General features: G+C 39.1%; 4 protein-coding genes across 4 annotated transcripts; all 4 read right to left on the reverse strand.

Moving 5' to 3' along the window:
* Positions 1–1,415: 1,415 nt before the first annotated feature.
* On the reverse strand, positions 1,416–2,692 carry LOC113744385 (odorant receptor 131-2-like). The gene is made up of 2 exons (XM_027273781.1): positions 2,677–2,692; positions 1,416–2,426 (listed from the first exon to the last, which is right to left on the reverse strand). The coding sequence occupies exons 1-2, from the start codon at positions 2,690–2,692 to the stop codon at positions 1,462–1,464; spliced, it is 981 nt and encodes a 326-aa protein (XP_027129582.1). The 3' UTR covers positions 1,416–1,461.
* Positions 2,693–7,010: 4,318 nt separating this feature from the next.
* LOC104938325 (odorant receptor 131-2-like) lies at positions 7,011–7,979 on the reverse strand. Its single transcript, XM_010754699.3, has one exon. The coding sequence runs from the start codon at positions 7,977–7,979 to the stop codon at positions 7,020–7,022; it is 960 nt and encodes a 319-aa protein (XP_010753001.3). The 3' UTR covers positions 7,011–7,019.
* Positions 7,980–11,904: 3,925 nt separating this feature from the next.
* LOC104938322 (odorant receptor 131-2) lies at positions 11,905–13,090 on the reverse strand. Its single transcript, XM_010754697.3, has one exon. It carries the CDS (start codon positions 12,862–12,864, stop codon positions 11,905–11,907), a length of 960 nt encoding a protein of 319 aa, XP_010752999.2. The 5' UTR covers positions 12,865–13,090.
* Positions 13,091–15,199: 2,109 nt separating this feature from the next.
* On the reverse strand, positions 15,200–20,438 carry LOC104938324 (odorant receptor 131-2). Its single transcript, XM_019259783.1, has 2 exons — positions 19,526–20,438; positions 15,200–15,210 (listed from the first exon to the last, which is right to left on the reverse strand). Exons 1-2 carry the CDS (start codon positions 20,436–20,438, stop codon positions 15,200–15,202), a joined length of 924 nt encoding a protein of 307 aa, XP_019115328.1.
* Positions 20,439–23,568: the final 3,130 nt, after the last annotated feature.

Consider the following 23,568-nt stretch of genomic DNA (forward strand, 5'->3'; position numbering starts at 1 on the left):
AATATAGATGAATTTGGGAGATTCACTAGCAAGAAACACGCCATCAACGGGTAAGTTTGAACGATTTATTTACAACAAACAAATTGAGAATGTGCTATGGTCGTGGATCTTCTAACGCGGTTGCGTTGTGGGGGAGCTGCGAAAGGGAAATCTACCATAACTCCCGGGCATGACGGACCCCCTATGACCCTATGGAGATTGGAAGGAGAGTTAGAGTAAAGCGATAGAAGTGGTGGGGGGGACGGGATGCAGAATGCAAGCGGAACGGAGGACATGGTTAGGCATGAACTTTTGATGCTGACGGTAGAAGCGTGGTTGAGGCGTGTTCCGGCTCCTGAAATTCCGCTTTAAGCTTCAAACAATGAAACAACAACAAAAAGTGTCCTCTGTTGGCCCTCCAGGTCTTCAAGTCAAAAATAATTTGCAAACAAACATGAGTTTGGATTTTGAACAGAAAGCATAAAAGCACAACAATGACTTTCACTGTTAACCTTTTCTAATATGATCTAATCTAAAATGGGATGTTAGGTAGGTCAGAAACGACACAACAACAAAAAAAAGCAGCAGAATTTAGTTTAAGATATTAAATCCTATCAAGTCCATAGAGGGTATTGTGTAAGACCAGGACATTCTAACTGACAAAAATAATAGTATATCTGTTAAGTTTTGAGTTCACCATATTCTCTAATCTACAAAACAAATAAAGCCACATTAACTGCATTGTCTCTGTAACTTTAATTATCTGTAGAAATATGGTCACACTTCAGAAACAAACTCAAAATGGACTCATTAAGTATAGTAAGTAAAAAATATCTATGGTAATTTCCTTAGTGTAAGATAGTGAATATAGGTGAAACATAATAACTTGTCGCTACATATGTTCATTACCAATTTATTTAATTTGACTTTGCTTTTAACAATCATTTTTTTCTCAATTATTCTACATTGCTATGAAATATAATCACAAATCACAAAACACCCACTAGGGATAAATTCATTGCTGCCAAGAAAATAGCATCTCTCTGCTCTGGTATTGTTTACACATACTGTATTTGAATTCAGTAATATGGGAACATTTAACACAGATTTGCCCAGCAAGTAAAACTCATTGCAACAAGAAAGTCAACCCATAAACACCAGTGCTAATAGCTACACATAGTTAACAGTGAAAACTGTTGTATCTTCAGAGTTGGTGGCAGTGCTTGTAGCCAGGTAAAGCAATAGCACATCATATGCAGACAGATGATACCGAGATGGTGCAGGACATGATATTTACCACAAGGGATTTAAACTGTAAAATCAACATAAAACCTACTCTTATTGTCTTTCCAGTTGAAAACAAAAAGAGGTTTATATGGGCTGACCAAAATATAATCTTGCTGCAAAACTTTACAATCTACAGTAGGCCACACAATCCATTGACAAGTTCTGCAAATCTACTTTAGGCTGGTAATAATTTCCTCATACTTTAATTTTTTTTTTTAGTCGACAACAGAGATAATACATTAGGACAGGTCTGATGGTCTGATCTCTGAGTCCATAGATGAGAGAACTCAGACATCTTGGGAGAATATAAATAAACACATAAAAAGTACTCCTGATATGTACAAATAGTATTCTTTGTGGTATTGTTGAGAGTGATACAATAATAGAGGAGTGCATAGTTGACAAGAGACTGAGGCCCAGCTGCACCAGATGCAGCAGCAATGTATTACGAGTCTTACGAGCTGAAGCTTTGTCTGTGGAGGCTGACCTGGCTGCTACCATCACACCAATATAGGAGCAAGTGACTGTCACACCAGCTGATACAAACACAAAACCAGTATATGCTTTGTCATAAATATCAGACATCGGCCCAAGAAACATTGCTATGTCAGAGCAAACGTCTGTCATCTGCAAGCTTGGCAGTTCTTCAAATGGAAATTTTAACAGTAAAAGAACTCGAATGAGGACATTTAGTGAACTAAAAGCCCAAACCACAATGATAGCTACTGCTGTGTTTCTGATGGTGATGATAGTAGCATGCCTCAGTGGGTAGCACACAGCTACATATCTCTCCAAACACATCACCACCAGTGTGAGAGGGGAGATTTCATTTGTGAGACTTGTGAGCATTATTAAAACACCACACACAGGATACACTGGAAATATTCTAGAAACAGACAGTATGTACAATAACTGACTCAGTCCCAGCATTACAGTGTCTGCAAAAAGGAGATTATACAGAAGAATGTAACGGCAGGTCTCACGAAACACAGTTTTACTCCTCAAGGTAAATAACATGATCCCATTAATGAAGAGGAACAGACAGCATGGCATTCCAATCAGCATGGAAAACACCACTCTCTCCAGTAATCCCTGATACCGTTGTTCAGCAGTGATGTTGAGAGTCTGACTTGCATAAGACATCTTAGACAAACACTTACCTAAAAATAAATGTAAATATGTTGATGCAATTGAAACACAAAAGCACAATAATTGTTGTCTAGTTTGTATTGCTAGAACAGTGAGGACATGTCATGTTTAGAGGGCAGTTGCCTGTTTTTCACATGCAAATCCTAAAATCATCCACATAAATTTGTCATACTTGTTTCCATACAGTATAAGCAGAACTGGTCTGCAGGGTTTGCCTAATCTCACATCATATTTATGAGCTCTGACTTCACCCCTTTTTACCTGACACCATCAGCATGTCATGTCAGCATGTTTGAAAAATTATTCATGATGATGTAATCTGTTTACCAACACCTCCTCAATACCGTGTTTACGCAAGGTTGGGACTAAAGATTTGGAGAAATAGAAAAGTAGACAGACTGGTCAGGTTGTTTGCTCACTTGGGAGAAATTTATACAAATTTCAAGTGTTTTATGCAGGTTCAAAATTAAACATGTTTATTAATTGAAATTCCTGCTTCACCTGTGTATTTGTTTAAAACACAAATAGTCTGTTTGATCGATGCATACCATTTATCATTTATTAGAGAAAGTTGCTTTACTGAAAGTAGATGGCTGTCCTATTTGAATGATGCCTGATACGCATAATGCATTTAATTTCAACGTTTAATGGTTTGTCAGCAATTTTACTTTGCCAAGATAATGCATGTGGGAGTCTATAAAATGCCATCAAAAATGCTCAAAACAATTCTCACAGCACACGCCGACTCTCAAATAATTAATTTTGACTATACACCCAAAACCCATGGAAACCTATAAATATTCAGAATTAGGTTTTGCAGTTCCGCTATAAAATGGCTCAAAGTAAACAAGTAGAGCTGCTGATCATTTCTCTTCATCTATACCTTTTATCCCCCCCCCCCCCATTTTTGTGGAGGCCATAAAAAAATATTTGAGAATGGGACTATGAGTCCATAGTTGATGGAAGAGGTCAACTAATTTATCATTTGGAAGATTATTCAGCACCAATAGGAAGTTATCAGAGTTTTATAAGAGTAGCATTATACAGTAGCTGTGTGTAGAGTGCGAATGGATGAACGAGAGAGACAATGAGCAGTCGTTTGGAAGAGTGTGACCATGCGCCTCCGAATGGCGAAGGAGCAGGTTAGCTTAACAATGAATGTACAGTATAAGCTACAGGTGACAAAAATAAAGACCACAGCTTTTCAGAGTCAACCCAGAGCTCCTGTGTTTGTGTTCCCACTGTTGTGGAAAGTGAAGGGGGTTAACCCCAAAGTAGGTGAAACACTTTGGCCACAGGAGACTGCCCAGACCCGATGGCACCTAGTGAACATGGACACAGATGCAGTGCTACCTCACATGGTCCTCCTGGGAAAGTCAGAAAAACGGACACTTTGGCTTGCAAAGACGATACTCTTTCAGAGTTTGCCCAGATTAAGGAGCTCCTGGTCAAATCTACAGCTAGATGATAGCGAATAAGCTCCCAGTGGTGACTCTGCAACAAGGGACTCACCTTGTCGGGACACTGATACTGCCAAGTGCAGCCTCCTTCATTTGAGGATAAGGAGAGAGGACAGGGTGAGGACAGCGACACAGACTGTTGTGTAACAGGTATGGAATGGACCCAATTGCAGCATTAATGAACCATGTATCCTTTTACAGTCTTTATTCAGCAGACTATTACAGGGATACAGCAAACCAGAAGATGATGACAGAAGTAGATCCAGGGGAGTAATGTATGACAGGTAATGGATGTGTGGAACTCGTGAGCAGACAATTGTCCAAAAGTTCTCCACAGGCTCAACAAGTGGAGCAAACTCACTGCTGGTGAAATTCTGGCTGGACTATGGTTCAGATGAGACTAGGGGAAGATCCAGACCTTGAGACAGAGTCAGTGACAGTAGAACAGACAAGGTGGGTCTTCTCTCAGAGCAGGAACAGGCTGAATGCCACCCAGCCACAGGCAGGCAAGGAACAAGAAAACAGGCAGGCAATACTCATAGTCAGGGACAGAAGGCTGGTGGATTTACCAGGGTAGAGACATGTAGCAAAAGTCAGAAGCAAGTTGGGTTGATGCCAGATAAGGAGTCTGGGAACAAGTGCTGGAGAGTCAGACATAGGGGCAAAGACAATCTGGCAAAGAGTGAGAATGGTGAAGCTGCATATATACTGGCTTGATTGGAGATTGTGAGCAGGTGAGAGCAGCAGGTGGAAGCAGTTCAGCTGATGAGGGGTGTGGCTAAGCAGCAGTGCAGGAGAGGGGCAGAGCAGGCCGTGACATGTTGGGCCTCTGATACTTTGTCTCAGGGATCTGATGGTTTATTGCGTGGATCAAAAAATGGTCGTACCACACTGAAACCAGCAATTCAGATGGCTTCATGATGCTCACATCACAACAATTTGTTGCTGACATTTTCTGTAAAACACCCACCAATAAACAAAATAAAGATCTTGAGTCAATCAATTGGTTCTTGAAGATTTTGTCATTTTTATTCTTGCAACTCTCAGCAGTTCTATAATGCACAAGACAGTCTGCAGAAAATGTTCAGGATGGGGCAGTCCCACACTGATTCTTATACACTTCTAGGAGTATTCTTCATTAATATGATTTACTATCTGACTGTCACAGACCTCTACAGTGAAATGCATCCGCTGCTATTCAAACTCACTAACAAGCTCTTACTAGAATGTGTAAGTCAATGGTCAGGTTTATACATGAGACATCTGCTGCTACATCTGCACAAACAACTTTACAACTTGTAAGACGAAAGAGAGATTTCTAAGTGAAAGTTACTGAGTAGATTTAAGAAAGGCTACAAGGCACACAGTGGTATACATAAAATAATTTCCATAACACTACTGAGACCAAAGATGGCTATATATGGTTATAAGAAAGAACACACAAGCATGTTATATACATTTTTCATTACAAGCTCCTTCAAGTGATTTTTTTAGGCAGACACCACAGCCTGCAGCCTTTTCAGTCCCTCCTTGAAAACCCTATATTGAAGAGCCCCAGCAGTGCTGCTCAGATCCTAAATTGTTCTCCCACCACACCAGTGATTGCATAACCTCCATGCAGGAAGCAGGGAGCTAAGGCCTGGATCGTACCCCAGTCGTTCCTACAATTCCCTCTTTGATAGTCTTACCAGTTAAGCCTCTCAGACCTGATGCCCACTGTCTACATACTCAGTGTTGGCTCACCAATGATCTTCTTGTTAGGACTTGGGTTATTCCCTTTCTTACCTTATACTAGGCCTGTCTCAGATCCTGCAGGAATCTGGTGCACACTCCTCTGCCCAAACCCTTAGTGATGCATCCCTTCAGACTTTTGCATTCATGTCTAGGAGCTTGGGAGATTGATGTCATCAATAACACTGACACACCACCAAGTCTGTCTGGCGCAGTCCTCTCTGTCGGAGGGATGTCGCCATACCCTCAGTCAGGAACTGGCATCACTCTTAGATGCCACTGAGCCTGTCGAGTGGCATACGTGGCTCAATGGAAGTGTGATGGACAATACTGCGTTCAAGGGACTTTTACACGTTGTCTGTACTAAATGCTCGTATTTGGACATTTGGATACTCCACCCTCAGACGGGAATGTTTTAAAGAACATTTTAAAACTCAAAGATCTGATTTATTCAAATGCTTTTAAATCCAGATTGAAAGGCCTAGGGTAATTCAGTCTGTATCTTATATCTGTTTTAATTTGACTGGTTCTTAGTTTGTGCTGTTGCCTGTCTTGGCCAGGACTCAATGGGACTCTTCCTGGTTAAATAAAGGTTAAATAAAAAAAATAAAAATGGGTTTTATTCAGTATATGTTTTAATTCTGAAGAAGGATGGTGGGTTCTGCCCAATCTTGGATCTGTGGGGGCTTAACAAGTTTTTAAAGGTTCTGCCATTCCGAATGTTGAGGATTACCTATGTCAATATACCTATGAATATGTCTACTGTAGCCTGTCACTGTTTTACATCCCATAGAAAAATGTGACTGTAATCTTTTGAATACACAAGTAAAAAAAAACAACAACAAAAACAACAGCAAATATCAACATTAAGAGACAAACCCATGTATTAAAACAACAGCATAAAAAGAGAACACAAAAAATTTAATTAAATAGACACGCAACCAAAGTCATAGATTTGGTAAAAACACAAAACAATTTTAAAAAATGGTTTACAGGTGTCCTTCATTTGCTGGATCTCCAGATCTTAAAATGAAAAATAATTGGTAAACAAATATGAGTGTGTACAGATGCCATAAAACACAATGATAGCTCCCACTGTTAATATAATGTAGTATGATCTAATATAATAAGAATGCTGCTGAGGAGATCAAAGCAGTGCCAAGAAACAGCAAAATATAGACAAATAATTTAGTTGCTCAAGATATTAAGGTCTGCAGAGGGCATTGTGTCAGAGAAGGGCATTCTGACTGGGGGGAAATGTCATTATATATCTGTCAGTTTTGGAATTCAACACATTCTGCAATCCACAAAACAAATAAAGTCATATTAAATCTTGCTAGAAATTGTTTTGTTAGAAATAGGAGCCCCTCAAACAAGCTTCAGGTTGATTCACTTTCTGTAATTTGTAGGACCTCAGCTTTTGCTGAGATGATTAAGTTTCAGTCGACAGCAGAGATAGTACATTAGGACAGGTCTGATGGTCTGATCTCTGAGCCCATAGATGAGAGAACTCAGACATCTGGGGAGAATATAAATAAACACATAAAAAATACTCTTGATGCGTACAATTATTAATCTTGATAGGGTTTTTGAGAGTGATACAATCATAGAGGAGTGCATAGTTGACAAGAGTGTGAGGCCCAGCTGCACCAGATGCAGCAGCAATGTATTACGAGCCTTATGAGCTGAAGCTTTGTCTGTGGAGGCTGACCTGGCTGCTACCATCACACCAATATAGGAGCAAGTGACTGCCACACCAGCTGATACAAACACAAAACCAGTATATGCTTTGTTATAAACATCAGACATTGGTCCAAGTGTCACTGATATGTCAGAGCAAACATCTGTCATCTGCAAGCTCTGCGGCTGATCAAACAGAAAATTTAACAGCAAAAGAACTCGAATGAGGACATTTAGTGAACTAAAAGCCCAAACCACAATGATAGCTATTGCTGTGTTTCTGACAGTGATGATGGTAGCATGCCTCAGTGGGTAGCACACAGCTACATATCTCTCCAAACACATCACCACCAATGTGAGAGGGGAGATGATATTTGTGAGACCAGTGAGCATAGCAAGAACACCACATACAGGATATGTTGGAAATATTCTACAGGCACCCATTATGTACAGTAACTGACTCAGTGCCAGCAGGACAGTGTCTGAAAAAAGTAGATTATACAGAAGAATGTAACGGGAGGTCTCACGAAACACAGCTTTACTCCTCAGGATAAATAACATTGTTGCATTAATGAAGAGGAAGAGACAGCATGGCATTCCAATTAGCGTGGAAAACAATATTCTTTCGAGCAATCCCTGATACCGTTGTCCAGCTGTGATGTTGAGAGTTTGAGTCTGATTTGCATACAACATCTTAGAGAAACACTTATCAAAAATACATGTGAATATGTTGATGCAATGGAAACACAAAAGCACAATAATATTTGTCCAGTTTGTATTGCTAGAACAGTGAGAACATGTCATGTTTTAAGTGTAGATGCCTGTTTTTCACATGCAAAACCTAAAATCATCCACATCAATTTTACCTTCTTGCTTCCATGTAAGCAGCTTGTCTGCAGGCTTTGCTTGAACTCACATTTTATTTATGATCTCTGGCTTTGCACCTTTTTCACTTGACACCATCAGCATGTCATTTCAGCATGGATGATGTAATCTGTTTACCACCACCTTTTTAATGGGTGATGTAATTTCTCTATCACCACCTCCTCAATACCCTGCTTCCGGTAAGTTAGGGACTAAAGATTTGGACAAATAGAAACCCAAAGAAGACTACCAAAGATTAGGCCTGGTTGTTTGCAGAAGAATTGCAGAAAGTTTTTTTTTTTTCTCAGATATTCACCCCTAACATAAAATCATCTCTGCTCTGGTGTCATTTGCACATATTCAAATTATTTAACATCGGTGACATTTAGCGCAACAATGGCCCCTCCTAAGTAAATGAACCTCATTGAGAAAAAGTCAATCCACAAACACCCATGCACCCACATACAAACTGGAGTGCCAGTACCTTGACAGTCTGGATAAAAACCTGACCAAGGTTAACTCAGGATTGGTTAAAGCCACAGCAACGCAATGTTTGCATGCTAGAATCCATTCTCTGTGAATTTGCCCCCGTGACCTAAAAAGTAATTTTCATCAGACCCAAGTCACTCTTAAGTTTATTATTATATTTTACTAATATTGGTTTTTATAGAACATATCAACTATAGCAAATCATCGAACATTTGCAACTGAAACGAAGATTTTATGTAATTAATTAATTAAATAATTAGTGGGTTAAATATTGTTAAATTCAGTGTAAAGGGGCCAGGGATAAGGTATGCGGCATTATAGTATTTTTCTTTTTTGTTGTTGTTGTTCTTTACAATTGCAAACAATAAAAAAAACACTGAATTGTCCTGCGGCAAAACTAATTTATTAACTAACTATTTAGTTATTTTATTAATGTATGGATATTGAACACTTATGCTCTACAGTAGGCCATAAATACCATTAGTAGGTACAGCAATTCCACCTTGGGCTGTTATTAACTGCATAATGCTTGAATCATTTACTGTAATTTGTGAGACTTCACCTTTTCTGAAATGGCTAAGTCTCAGCTGACAGCAGAGATGGTACATGAGGACGGGTCTGACGGTCTGATCCTTAAACCCACAGATGAGAGAACTCAGACATCTAGGGAGAACATATATAACCACGTAAAAAGTACTTTTCATGCGTGTAACTATTTTTTTTTTAGGACTGATGAGATTAATACAATAATGGAGGCATGCATAGTTGACAAGAGACTCAGACTAAACTGCACCAGGTGCAGCAGCAGTGTGTTTCGAGCCTTACGAGCTGAAGCTTTGTCTGTTGAGGCTGCAACCATCACACCAATATAAGAACAACTGCATTACAGTGTCTGCAAAAATGAGGTTATAGAGTAGAATGTAACGGGAGGTCTCGCAAAACACTGTTTTACTTCTCAAGGTTCTCAAAGAACCACAGCTTCGTCATGGAAGGTGGGGGGAGAAGAAACATCAGGCCAAAAGAAACACCTAGGCCGTTCTCTGCCAACCAGGAGTGGAACATGAGAGTAGACCTCGACAGGCAGCTCCGTTTCCCGGTCAAGCTCACTACTACATCTCTTATCCTGACATAGTGGCATGGTCCACCAAGGCAAAGTCTGTGCTACTCATTGAGCTCACAATACCAGCAGAAGAAGGGATCAAGGCCACCTATGAGCGAAAAAAGGCCAAGTACTCAGAGCTAGCGTCTGAGCACCGGATGGTTGGCTGGAAGACTACCATCTATCCAGTGGAAGTCAGATGCCGAGGCTACGTGGGGCTGTCGACAACACGCCTACTGAGGGACGCAGCAGGGAACCTAAAGAAGGCAACCAAAGTGCTGGCAGAGGAGGCTGAGAAGGGGAGCTTTTGGCTCTGGCTGAGGAGGAAGGACAAGTACTGGAAAAAGAGCAACTAACCCCAACAACAGCCATAGGGGGATCACCTATCAGGAGCGAAATGTTGGTGATTAGTGGTTCCTGGCTGATGACCCTGCAGCCAGCTGACCCATGGGCGCCGGAGGAGGTGCGACCGGCAGCAATGCCTAGCAGGCGGCTCCATCTCCCTGTATATACTATACTATAATGATCCCATTCATGAAGAGAAACACAAAGCATGACATTCCAGTCAGTGTGGGAAACGACACTCTTTCCAGTAATCCTACATACTGTTGTTCAGTGGTGATATTGAGAGTCTGAGACTGATTGGCATCTAAGAAAAGCATTTAAGCCATATTACACTCGGTTTATGGAAATTTGCAACTGTAATCCAAACAGTCATTTTTATCACAGACTAATTAAGGGTCCAGTGTGTAAAATTCAGGGCCTCTTTTTTCAGAACGAGGTAGACATGTTATACAATATTCATAACAATGTTTTCGTGCATGTATCACCACCTGAAAATAAGAATCTTTATGTTTTTGTCACCTATATATTATCCTTTTATATCTACAGTAAGAGCGGGTTCTGGCTAGGCCACCATGTTGAAACACCATGTTTCTACAGTACCCCAGGACAGACAAACTAAATACTGACTCTAGAAAGGGCGTATTAAGTGTTTATGCTAGGAAAGCAAGGGTGATGGGAGGAGATTGCATTGCAGCAATTACACCACTAGATACACATAAATCCTACACACTGGACCTTTAAAGTATGCGGAAATGCTTGCATGTCTGTGTGTGCAGTACTATTCTTATTACTAGCCCTTTTGTGATTGTGTGTGTGTGTGTGCAGTGCTGTTTAACAATTAAATACTTGATTGAGAGGGCCTACTCATTGCAGCACCCAGAAAGAAGACAGATGCTTATTGTTATGCCCCTAAAAAATACATTTATCAATCTGTTTTTAGCAACTTAGTGTGGTTTGTTTATATTTGTAACCATAGCCACCTAGAACCAATGCATGCTGGGAAACAAGAATCCAACTTAGTTGATCACATCCTGTAACGTTAAGTTATCACTTATTTTTGAGTGGTATTATTTTTTGGGGTGCTATTTACCTTTATTAGCTTTTTTAATTATATAAATATCTCATTGTAATGTGTTACAGTTTCACAAGATTCCCAGTAAACTTCATGGAAGTGAATCACCTGTGTCCAGGAGTTTTTTAGTTGTTTAAACTGATTAGAAATGTAGCCCAAGACACTTGTCTTAAGGTAAAAGTTTTACTGCCATTTCCAAGAAGAAAAATAAGAAATAGCACATCAAAGCCAGAGTAGTTTGCCTGTGAACAATTGAAACATAAAGATGAGTTTTGGAAGCCTGTCCTTCCTTTTATTTTCCTTTTTTTGTTTTAGAAAGAATAAAGAAAGAGGCCCTCAACCCTTAAAGCAGGGTTGATATCAGTAGTGAGTCAGAAATGTTACACTATTGACCATTCATTATTAGTTGTCAGAGGTTCTTTTGGAATCAATAGAACTATAAACAATTTTAGTTATGGGTAATTTTCATGGAGAAATCAATTTCATGAAGAGAGATAATAATTTTGATCGTAATCTACCACGTCCAGATACAAACAATATATTGTTTTTGCTCTTTGCAATTACAAGAATGTATTATTAAACTGTTGTATGGGTTGACCATAAATGTTTCAGAGAAAATATACTCTAAAGTAGTCAATAAACATTTTTTTCTGACATTATACAACATTTTTAAATAAGTATGTTTAATTTTAAATCAAAATATGTCTCCGAAGATAATGCTTAAATCATGCATAATCATTTCTGCGAGCTCAGCCTTTGTTGGGATAACTAAGTTTTAGTCGACAGCAGAGATAGTACATGAGGATGGGTCTGATGGTCTGATCTCTGAGCCCATAGATGAGAGAACTGAGACATCTGGGAAGAACATAAATAAACACATAAAAAATACTCCTGATGCGTATAATTTGAGATGTTGGTAGGGTTGTTGAGAGTGATACAATAATAGGGCCATGCATAGCTGACAAGAGGCTGAGGCCCAGCTGCACCAGATGCAGCAGCAATGTATTACGGCCCTTACGAGCTGAAGCTTTGTCAGTGGAGGCTGATGTGGCTGCTACCATTACACCAATATAGGAGCAAGTGACTGTCACACCAGCTGATACAAACACAAAACCAGTGTAGGCTTTATCATAAAGATCAGACATTGGTCCAATTGACACTGCTATGAGAGAGCAAATCTCTGTCATCTGCAGGCTACCAAGGTCTTCAAAAGGAAAATCTAGCAGCAAAAGAACTCGTATGAGGACATTCAGTGAACTAAAGGCCCAAACTACAACAATAGCTCCTGCTGTGTTTCTGACAGTGATGATGGTAGCATGCCTCAGTGGGTAGCACACAGCTACATACCTCTCTAAACACATCACCACCAACGTGAGAGGGGAGATTTCATTTGTGAGAATGGTGAGCAAAGTGATAACACCACATACAGGATATGTTGTAATTAGTCTACAAGCAGCCATTATGTACAATAATTGACTCAGTGCCAGCATGAAAGTATCTGCAAAAAGGAGGTTATACAGTAGAATGTAGCGGGAAGTCTCACGAAACACAGCTTTACTCCTCAAAGTGAATAACATGATCCCGTTAATGAGGAGAAACAAACAGCATGGCATTCCAGTCAGCGTGGTAAACAATATTCTTCCTAATAATCCTGCATATGTCTGTTCAGTACTGACATTGAGAGTCTGAGACAGATTTGCATTCAACATCTTAGAGAAGCATTTAAGAAAAAATTAACATGAACCAGTTGATGTAATTCAAGTACAAAAGCACAAAAAAATGTGTTTAGTTAGGACACTAGATAGCGTATATGAAATCAACCTCATACATTTTCCCTGCGCTGTCAGTCAGCAGGTTAGAGGCATTGCTTGTTTCCATGTAAGCAGAGCTGGTCTGCCGTGTTTGCCTGCCTTCCCATATGTGTAAACTCCATCCTTGCATGTACTTCACGTGACAGCACGTGGTTAAAAAATGATTCACGTGTGATGTAATAATAAGGAAGGTACTTAGGAACAGTGGTGGAAGGAGTACCTACTTTTTTAATAGCACAGTTACTTTACTACTTTCTACTACTTTCATGCATGAATTATGATAGCCTCAGTCAGTATTAAGTGTTTTTATTCATCTTTAGGCATGAAAAACAAGGTTTGGACTTCTTTTCAAACCATATTTTAAAAACATATAATTACACGTCCACTCAGGTGGACAGCATGCACTTTTGTAGAAATACATATTTAACAAACAAATGAATAAAATCACGTAATAAAGTGTGTTGAAATGTGAAATATGATGTGAACTATAAAATAATATAATGTATGCATGCTAACCTAAACACCATTGAGGAATTCACTCACCTGTATCGATTTCCAAGTCACTCACTCACGATCCATCGACTGTCAGCCATAGTAAGGTGCGCTGCCCCAGCACTAAACCTACACACTGGACCTTTTAAAGTATGTGGATATGCTTGATTGTCTGTGCGTTAGTTATGGTAATTTCCATAGAAAAATTGATTTCATGAAGGGAGATATTTTTTTTCCTGCTTGTAATGGCTTGCCAATGGGTGGCAGTGTATGAGAGGATGCAGTAGCATCCACTGAATGGTTTTATGGCTTACTTTACTGTTAACTCTACTCTTAACTTTGGCAGCACATCAAATCAGAATTTCATTTTTACAGCGAAAAAAAGTTACTGCAGAAGTATATGTATTCTCAAGAAGAGCTGCAGGAATTGTAGCTAGAGATGCATGATGTACAATGTATTAAAATAGTGGACATGTGATTAATCATAATTTCCTCTAAATATAAAATCAATACTTAGTAAATAGCAAATGCATGACTCCTTAGATGCTACTTGATGTCACCATAAGGGTCTTTTTATTATAAAGAAGGTTTGTACAGAAAAAAATTTGCAACTTGGTGTTTCTGGCTGTCTGTCAGCCATCTTGGTTTCCCTCCTTTTTTTCCCTGCTTGTAGTGGCTTGCCACTGGGTGGCAGTGTATGAGATGATGCAGCAGTAGGGTTGCCACCAGTCCCGTAAAATATATAATTGTCCTTTATATGGCAATTAAATGGGATGCGATTTGTTCTGTATTTCCATAAATGTACAATACACATACACATCTAATCCGATCCTCTGTGTGTCTGTGCCTGGCTGCCTGCATGTGGTGCTGTCATGGTTGCCTAGAGTCAGACAACACGCACCTGTGCTGCTCACAAATATGGAGGACTAAAAGTGCCAAAATTAAATAAATAAATACACCATTAAATAATTACTTAAACGTGTCATTAATTAATTAAAATACTGATTCATTTAAAAAACAAAACAACATATAATCATTTCACAATTTTATTAATTTACATTTCATGGTCCTGTTTTGCAGTGCTTCATGAATTGTCAAACTGTCAAACTCGCCATCAAAGTCAGTGGGTGGGGCTAACGCTAATCTAGTCTGATCCATCGCTTTGGTCTGAAGTAGAGTGCCTGGCTAGAGAAAATAGAGGATCTTCATGAACTTTCTAGGAAGTTGGTGAGAGACGTTTTAGACTTAGCAGAGGATGTGGAAGCAGGACCCGCTGACCCAGAGCGTGTAGCGAGTAAAGCAGAGGGACTTATTGAAGTTCTTGGAGTTATTTTTCTGCACTTTCCAAACCAAGATATTGACTGTAGAGTGACTGCAAATTTAGAAGTCACCAGGGCATCAGATTTCTAAAGACATTTTGAGTGTGCCTGACTCTGGCCCCGTCGGCCCCATACATTAAATAGCTGTCAGCATGTGTTATTTTGAAGGGGCTTTTATTTTGTGTTCACACACATTCAAATTGTGTGTGAACGCAGCTCCACAGTCAACAACAGAACAGAATTCATGATTGAAGTTTTTATATCACATCAACACGTACAGTATGTTCATATTCATACATACAATGATGTTTTTTTATGTCTGGTTGTAAATGACCAAATGGTGCCTCGTTTTGGTCGCTACCACAAAGAATTGTGGGGCGGCATTACTTCTTTTCCTTTCGTAAAGGATGGTCCTGTGTATCCTACGGTGGCCCTGAAGTGCAAAACACAACAGCAAATTCAAAAACACAATAGCAAATCAAATAACACAATAGCAAATCAAATAACACAACAGCAAATTGAATAACACAACAGCAAATTCAAAAACACAATAGCAAATCAAATAACACAACAGCAAATCGAATAACACAACAGCAAATTCAAAAACACAATAGCAAATCAAATAACACAACAGCAAATCGAATAACACAACAGCAAATTCAAAAACACAATAGCAAATCAAATAACACAACAGCAAATCGAATAACACAACAGCAAATTCAAAAACACAACAGCAAATCAAATAACACAACAGCAAATTCAAAAACACAATAGCAAATCAAATAACACAGCAGCAAATTCAAAAACACAATAGCAAATCAAATAACACATTAGCAAATTCAAAACGGAAAGGGTAGGTACCCACGGGCGACATGAATCGTCGCTGATTGGACTGGTGGTCCTCTAAACCGGAAAGACATGGCTTACATGTTTTCAAAATATGAGCGCTGTTAGTGACAACGTACGTGCTGCTATTAAAGAATATTTTGATGCACGACATGGATACGTGTTACTACGGAAACGCATGATATTCACTGGATTAAATTTTTTTTGTTTTTGACACTTTATCTCGTAATTACGAGAAAAGATCTTGTAATTACGAGATAAGGAAAGGTGCCTCATTGGCCACTGCACTTCGGTAAAGTTAGAAAGATATTGGCACTTCCGGGATCAATAACTCTTAAGCGAAACGTTGTTAAAACACAAAACACGCATATTTTCAACTGTAGTAAGACAGACAACGAGCTACAACCTAACGTTCATCACAACAAGCCATCCTCGGAGCCACACCAACAACATTAGTGTTTACTAGGACTATTCATAATTTCTGGGAATTTTTATTAGGAATATTAATCAATAACTTCAATATGATACAGTACTGCAGTAACGCTATCTACACTTCAAAATCTAGTGCCCGACTACATCGGTTTGTACGGTAAAGCGTGTGAGTGCTTCATGATGCCTTAAAGTGCACCTCGGAAACTCAGAAATCAAATAATAATCTCTTTTCTAAGATATGCAGATTTAGAAAAGTCATTAAATAAACAAATCAAATTGTTTTCTGACAATTCTTGTTCTACATGTTCCCAGCTACCTACTTCTAGTGCCCGACTACATCAGTTTGTACGGTAAAGCGTCTTCACAGTGACGCTTTACCGTACAAGGTGCAGGTGCAGTGAAAGAACTTGAAAATCACCCCAGAAGTAGCTGGGAACATGTAGAACAAGAATCAGGTGGAGTTGTCAGAAAACAATTTGATTTGTTTATTTAATGACTTTTCTAAATCTGCATATCTTAGAAAAGAGATTATTATTTGATTTCTGAGTTTCCGAGGTGCACTTTAAGGCATCATGAAGCACTCACACGCTTTACCGTACAAACCGATGTAGTCGGGCACTAGATTTTGAAGTGTAGATAGCGTTACTGCAGTACTGTATCATATTGAAGTTATTGATTAATATTCCTAATAAAAATTCCCAGAAATTATGAATAGTCCTAGTAAACACTAATGTTGTTGGTGTGGCTCCGAGGATGGCTTGTTGTGATGAACGTTAGGTTGTAGCTCGTTGTCTGTCTTACTACAGTTGAAAATATGCGTGTTTTGTGTTTTAACAACGTTTCGCTTAAGAGTTATTGATCCCGGAAGTGCCAATATCTTTCTAACTTTACCGAAGTGCAGTGGCCAATGAGGCACCTTTCCTTATCTCGTAATTACAAGATCTTTTCTCGTAATTACGAGATAAAGTGTCAAAAAACAAAAAAATTTAATCCAGTGAATATCATGCGTTTCCGTAGTAACACGTATCCATGTCGTGCATCAAAATATTCTTTAATAGCAGCACGTACGTTGTCACTAACAGCGCTCATATTTTGAAAACATGTAAGCCATGTCTTTCCGGTTCAGAGGACCACCAGTCCAATCAGCGACGATTCATGTCGCCCGTGGGTACCTACCCTTTCCGTTTTGAATTTGCTAATGTGTTATTTGATTTGCTATTGTGTTGTTTGATTTGCTATTGTGTTTTTGAATTTGCTGCTGTGTTATTTGATTTGCTATTGTGTTATTTGATTTGCTATTGTGTTTTTGAATTTGCTGCTGTGTTATTTGATTTGCTATTGTGTTATTTGATTTGCTATTGTGTTTTTGAATTTGCTGCTGTGTTATTTGATTTGCTATTGTGTTGTTTGATTTGCTATTGTGTTTTTGAATTTGCTGCTGTGTTATTTGATTTGCTATTGTGTTATTTGATTTGCTATTGTGTTTTTGAATTTGCTGTTGTGTTATTTGATTTGCTATTGTGTTTTTGAATTTGCTGTTGTGTTTTGCACTTCAGGGCCACCGTAGTATCCTATGCTGAAGGAAATAACAAAGGAAGCACTGAAGCTCCTTTCCTTAACAGTTTGAGAATTCAAACAGTTCTTATCATGGCAGCTATGGTAATACTTCCGAGCCATTACACTTAGTGAACGTTAAGTCAACGGAAATATGCTGTGTCTTTTTGAGACGCAGGTGCGGTTCCCACTGTGAAACAAGAAGGAGGAGGCCTGATAGTGTGGGGGGAGTTTGCTAGTGCCACTGTGTGACATACCACCACATCTTTTTTTGTGCTTAGTGTGACCATCCTTTGTTTTTTAACATTACAATAACCTAAATCACACCTCCAGGCTATGTAAGAGCTATTTGACCAAGAAGTTGACTGATGGAGTGCTGCATCAGTTGACCTAGTCTCTACAGTCAGCTGACCTTAACCCATTTGAGATAGATTGGGATGAGTTGGACAATGGAGTGAAGGAAAAGCTACCAACAAGTGCTCAGCAATAATGGAAACTCCTTCAATGCTCCTTCATGTCACTCCTTCATGAAGCTAATTGAGAGAATGCCAAGAGTGTGCAAAGCTGTCATCAAAGCAAAAGGTGACTACTTTGAAGAATCTGAATTATAAAACATATTTTTCTTTGTTTGTCTTTTTTTTTTTTACCACATAATTCATTTTGTGTTATTTAGAGGTTTTGATGTCTTCAATGTTAATCTACAATGTAAGAAAAAAAATAAGAATAAAGAAAAAACACTGAATAAGAAGGTATGTCCAAACCTTTTAATGATACTGTATTTACATTTTACACAGTCAACTCTTTTGGAAACAGGGTTGTAGGGTGCAGACATTCATGCTAGTTGCATCAGTTCATGTGGCCATTTACAAATACTGTAAACTTAAGTTATACATTTTTTAAATATTCATATTGTTGAGACCATGGGGAATTTTATTTCATGTTTATAGAGAATTTTCATGTATTGTGGGATTCAAACTGGACATTTACTGTGATTGCAATCCGACATTGTGACCAGGTCAACAAATCTCCAGGTAGCCCTTTGTTCGATCTCTTCTTCCTCTTCCATCTATTCTTCTCTCTTTGCTGTCCGGACCTGATGGCACTCTTAAACTCAGAATGGTCTGCTCAGAACACAAAGGACACGAAACGATTATGGCTGTAACACAGCGGCAGTGCTGTGATTTTCATATCTAAACAATGCATTTTCAACCACATCTCATAGAAAGAGCAAACTTTGCTTTTATTCAAATATTTGAAATGATGTGAATAAAAATACATTTATACACTCGATGGCCACTTCATTGTGTACTGTAAAATCTAATTCAATGAGAAACAACAATATCTACCTTTAATTATGTTCTGTTTTGAATGACACTGTCAAAGAGGAGTTGCAATATGTTTATGATGAGGTCGTATTTTGCTGTGGTGTACAACATGACTGCATTATAATGAGAAGGATGTATTGCTCTCCTCACTTTTCGCACATGAAAGGGAAATAGTAATAGCACACATTTAAGATAATGCAGTCCTACTGTACACAATCACTAACTATGACTTCAGTTAGAAACATAAATGAATTAACACATCTTAAAAGGTTGCAACAACCACTGGCCATTATAAACTTATAAACTAATGAGAGAGTACGTAGCAGAGATGTGTGGTGAATTGTGTTATATTCTATAACTATACCTACTAATTGTAGTTGTACTTTGAATCTATGTGACTATAACAAGTGCACTTGCTGTTCCGAATCATATATTTACACACATATATTGCCACACTGCACATTATATTTTTACATTTTAAAATAAATTAACACATTTTATTATAATTAATATCCATCTATGGAGTGATAAGAATGCTGATTTTTGCATTAATTGGGACAACTGAGACAGAAAATGAGTGTCGCCACTGACAGCAGAGATTGTTCATGAGGATGGGTCTGATGGTCTGATCTCTGATTCCATAAATGAGTGAACTTAGACATCTTGGAAATATGATAATACAAACATAAAGGACAATGTAGATGCGCCCAATCATAATCCTGTCTAGGACCTTTGTGATAGCCATGAGCAATGGGTTGTGTACAGTCGACAACAGAATGAGGCCCAGCTGCACCAGATGCAGCAGCAGTGTCTTACGAGCTTTTCGGGCTGAAGCTTTGTCTGTGGAGGCTGACCTGGCTGCTACCATCACACCAATATAGGAGCACGTGACTACCAAACCAGCTGAAACAAACAGAAAATAAGTGTAGGCTTTGTCATAAAGATCAGACATTAGAGTAAGCAACATGCTTTCTTTGCCACAAAAGTGTTTCATCTGCAGGCTCTGCAGCTGATCAAATGGGAAATCTAATAGCAGAAGACCTTGAATAAGGACATTCAGTGAACCAAAGGCCCAAACCACAATGATAGCCACCCCTGTGTTTCTGATGGTGATGATCGTAGCGTGCCTCAGTGGGTAGCACACAGCTACATATCTCTCCAGACACATCACCACCAGTGTGAGAGGGGAGATTACAGTTGTGAGATTGGTGATCATAACGAGAGCACAACACAGAGGATATGTTAATGTTATTCTACAAGCAGCCAGTATATACATTATCTGACTCTGTACCAGCAAAACAGTGTCTGCAAAAAGCAGGTTATACAGAAGAACATAACGAGATGTTTCACGAAACACAGCTTTACTCCTTAAGGTGAATAACATGGTGCCATTAATGAAGAGAAACAGACAGCATGGTGTGGTAGTCAGAGTCGCAAAAATTGCCCTTTCCAATAACCCCTGTCCAGCAGTAATGTTGGTTTCAGATTGAGTTGCATTTGACATCTTAGTGAAGGACTGAAGAGACATAAAAAAATGTAATTATTGTTGTAATAGCAAAATCAAAAAGAATCTTGTCTAGTATATATTCCTACCTCAGTGAAGATATTTCTTATTCAGAGAAGACAATGCCATGAGTTCACATGAAAAACCTGTATTTTTTTAGGAGGCTGGACACTCTAAGCAAACAGAGCTGGACTGCAGGGTTTGCCTGCCCTCACAAATAGTTTATGAGCTCTTTCCTCACATCAGTTCAATCAATTATTAATGGGTGAAGTCATTCCAAGTGACTGTCTCATGAGGCTGATTATCAAATGCAAAGAGTGTGCAAAGTTGTCATCAAGTGCTACTTCAAAATCTAAAATCTACCACAATTCTGTGCTATTTCATAGTTTTGTCATCTTCAGTTTTTATCTCCTATGTAGAAAATGTTTGAACGAAAATAATTAAAAAAAAAGGATTGTGTCCAAGTAGTGTGGCTGGATACTGTATGAGGTGAAATATATAATAATACAGTACTATATACTCATAATACCATATGTTAGAATTTCAGCATTTGTCTTATAGGTTACAATCATAAATAGATGGTTTTACCAATATATGTTTCTGTTTTTAATCATCATTATAATAACCTGATGGGAAATCATCCTCATGTGTTTGATCTGTGGCGAAGTTATGACGTCCAGACATTTCCTGAGCTAAAGCTTCGTTGAGCTGACATTTTTTTCTCTCAAACTATATCTAATAATCTAATAGCCATCTTTATCTAGCCCTTGCAAGTTCATACATTAACAAAATTCTAGTTTTAGTCCAGCACTGGAAGTTTTCATTTGCTAAAACTTTACATGAATGCACCAACTGGTTGTACTGAAGAGGTTATTACTGTATACACTCTGATTAATAAAGTGCTCAGGTAACTGTGGTTCCCATCATTCCCTGCAGAATAGTTTTCAAATCATTTTTTTCTGTTAAAAAAGTTATATAATGTTGCTTTAACACTGTCACAAGATCTGTACCTGCGAGCACCTTCGATAAAAGTCCCTGAGCTTCTACATCAGTGACTGAGTTTATGTCAGCAAGGCTTACTGTCTGAAAGTTCATTGATCTGGTCTTCTAAGATAAGTCTGCAATTACCACTTATTTATTTCTTTTGTTCATTAGTTAAATGATGAGAAGATGCTCTTGCCATTTTCAGTTTTAATAATTAAATCATTGGCTGTTAGGACTGTATGTCAACAGGGCATGATATTGTGTAACAGTAGATGTTTTTTTTTCCATAAACAAGTGGTGTAAAACCTAAAAAAAATGCTCTCTCTCGCTCAGGGCCGGTCCTAGCTATGGGCAATGTGGGCGGCCGCCCAGGGCGCATTCTCCGTGGGGGGCGCACGAACGCCCGAAAAAGCAAAAAACCTCGGTAATTTTCGATACCGCTCATTAAGTTAGCGGAGCGGGCGCCCCGGGAGCGGGGTGTTGACAAGGCAGAGGGGGGCGTCGGACAGACCGATGGGGGCGCACGCATCCCGGGGCGCACGGCGCATCCAGGGGCGCATGGGCGGTCGTTGGGGCGCACGAGAAAATGTTCGCCTCGGGGGGGGGGGGGTTCGCCCAGGGCGCAAATGTGGCCAGGACCGGCGCTGCTCTCGCTCTCTGCATGAGGTGTTTATTTGGTACACATTCTGTGAAAGTATAGATTATAAATGTTCTGCCTCTCAGACATTTAAACTGAATTTTTATGCAATTTACAGTGTATACTTTTAGTTTATGCCGATTCTTATTTTGATGTTTCATGCAGACGCTTATTTTGACGTTAAATGCAGACTCTTATTTTGAAGTTGTTTTCTGAGCTAAAACCAGAAGTAGAAAATGATAGCTAATATCGCTAAAAACAGCAGGCTGGTGTTCAGTGCAGTTCATTACAACAGAACACATGTCATCTCACATGTTGATTTATCAGCAGAGGCATCCCTTGTATGTATTACAGTTTTGTTTTAGATAAGTTAACTCATAAGTATGTTAATTTCATGTTGTAAAAACAAGTATTATCTCATGGATATGTTAGCATTACCTGTTGGTTAAGCTGTTGAGTAATTAGCACAGTAATAATTTAGAAAATTTCTAATTCATGTTATTTTTATGAAACTAGGTAACTAATTGCAATATTTTTCTTTTTCTAGTTTCACTCTCTCTTGTCTCTTGCATGGATTCAGTACAATGTAAAGAGTGAAAATAAATCTACAAACGAAACTACGGCATTCTTCATGTTCATGAATAGAGAGAGTTTAGCTCACTGTCTAGTTGGAGTTATCACACCTCAGCGAGGACAGAACAGTGAAAAAGCGTAATTTAGCTGAAGTTTCAACATAATCAGAAGCAAGATGGAAGGAAAAGATGGAATCAGCAAGGACCGACAGTGCATCTGCACGCATAAGAAAGTCAAAGAGCTCTCAGTCCTCAGCATCTAGTGCAGCAGTGAAGGCGTGTGCTAAAGCAGAGGCAGCGAAAGCTAGAGCAGCGTTCGCAGAGAAAGAAGTGAAGCTCAAGGTAGAAAGGGCAGCGAAAGGAAGCAGAGCTACAATTAGGAAAAGCAAAGCTGGAAGCTGAACTAAGTGCACTAGCACTTCAAAGAGAGGCAACTGCAGCTGTCGCCCAAGCTGAGGCGTTAGAAGCAGCTGAAGACCTAGAGGTAGAAGGTTCAATTAAGACCGATTTATATTATCAAGATGTTTTGCAAAATGAAATTGCAGTGCGCACTAACCAATATGTTGAAGCACAAGCTGAACTTCACGGATCAGAGACTCAGGCCTGTCCACGCCACTTTACCTGAGGCAGCATTGTCAGAGACGAGCTCATCACATGGCATCCTCCATCAGGGCACAACCCAGAGTTGCAAGAAAGGCAAGAAGAGGAGACCCATAACAGACCATCTGACAAGACCACGCCAAGACAGCCATTCGTCAGCAACCACATGAAATTCAGGGATGTAACCCACATCAGCGAACCCATCAATAGAGGTCATACAAGTCCAGAAAGACATGTTGGACATCACACAACACCTGACAGAGATAGAGGAAACCCTGCAAAGCCCAAGAAACAACACCATCCTTGCAAATCACCACTAAAGGCAACGGCTCCATCA

The sequence above is a fragment of the Larimichthys crocea genome, chromosome XXII, assembly GCF_000972845.2.
Source record: "Larimichthys crocea isolate SSNF chromosome XXII, L_crocea_2.0, whole genome shotgun sequence".
NCBI lineage: Eukaryota > Metazoa > Chordata > Actinopteri > Sciaenidae > Larimichthys > Larimichthys crocea.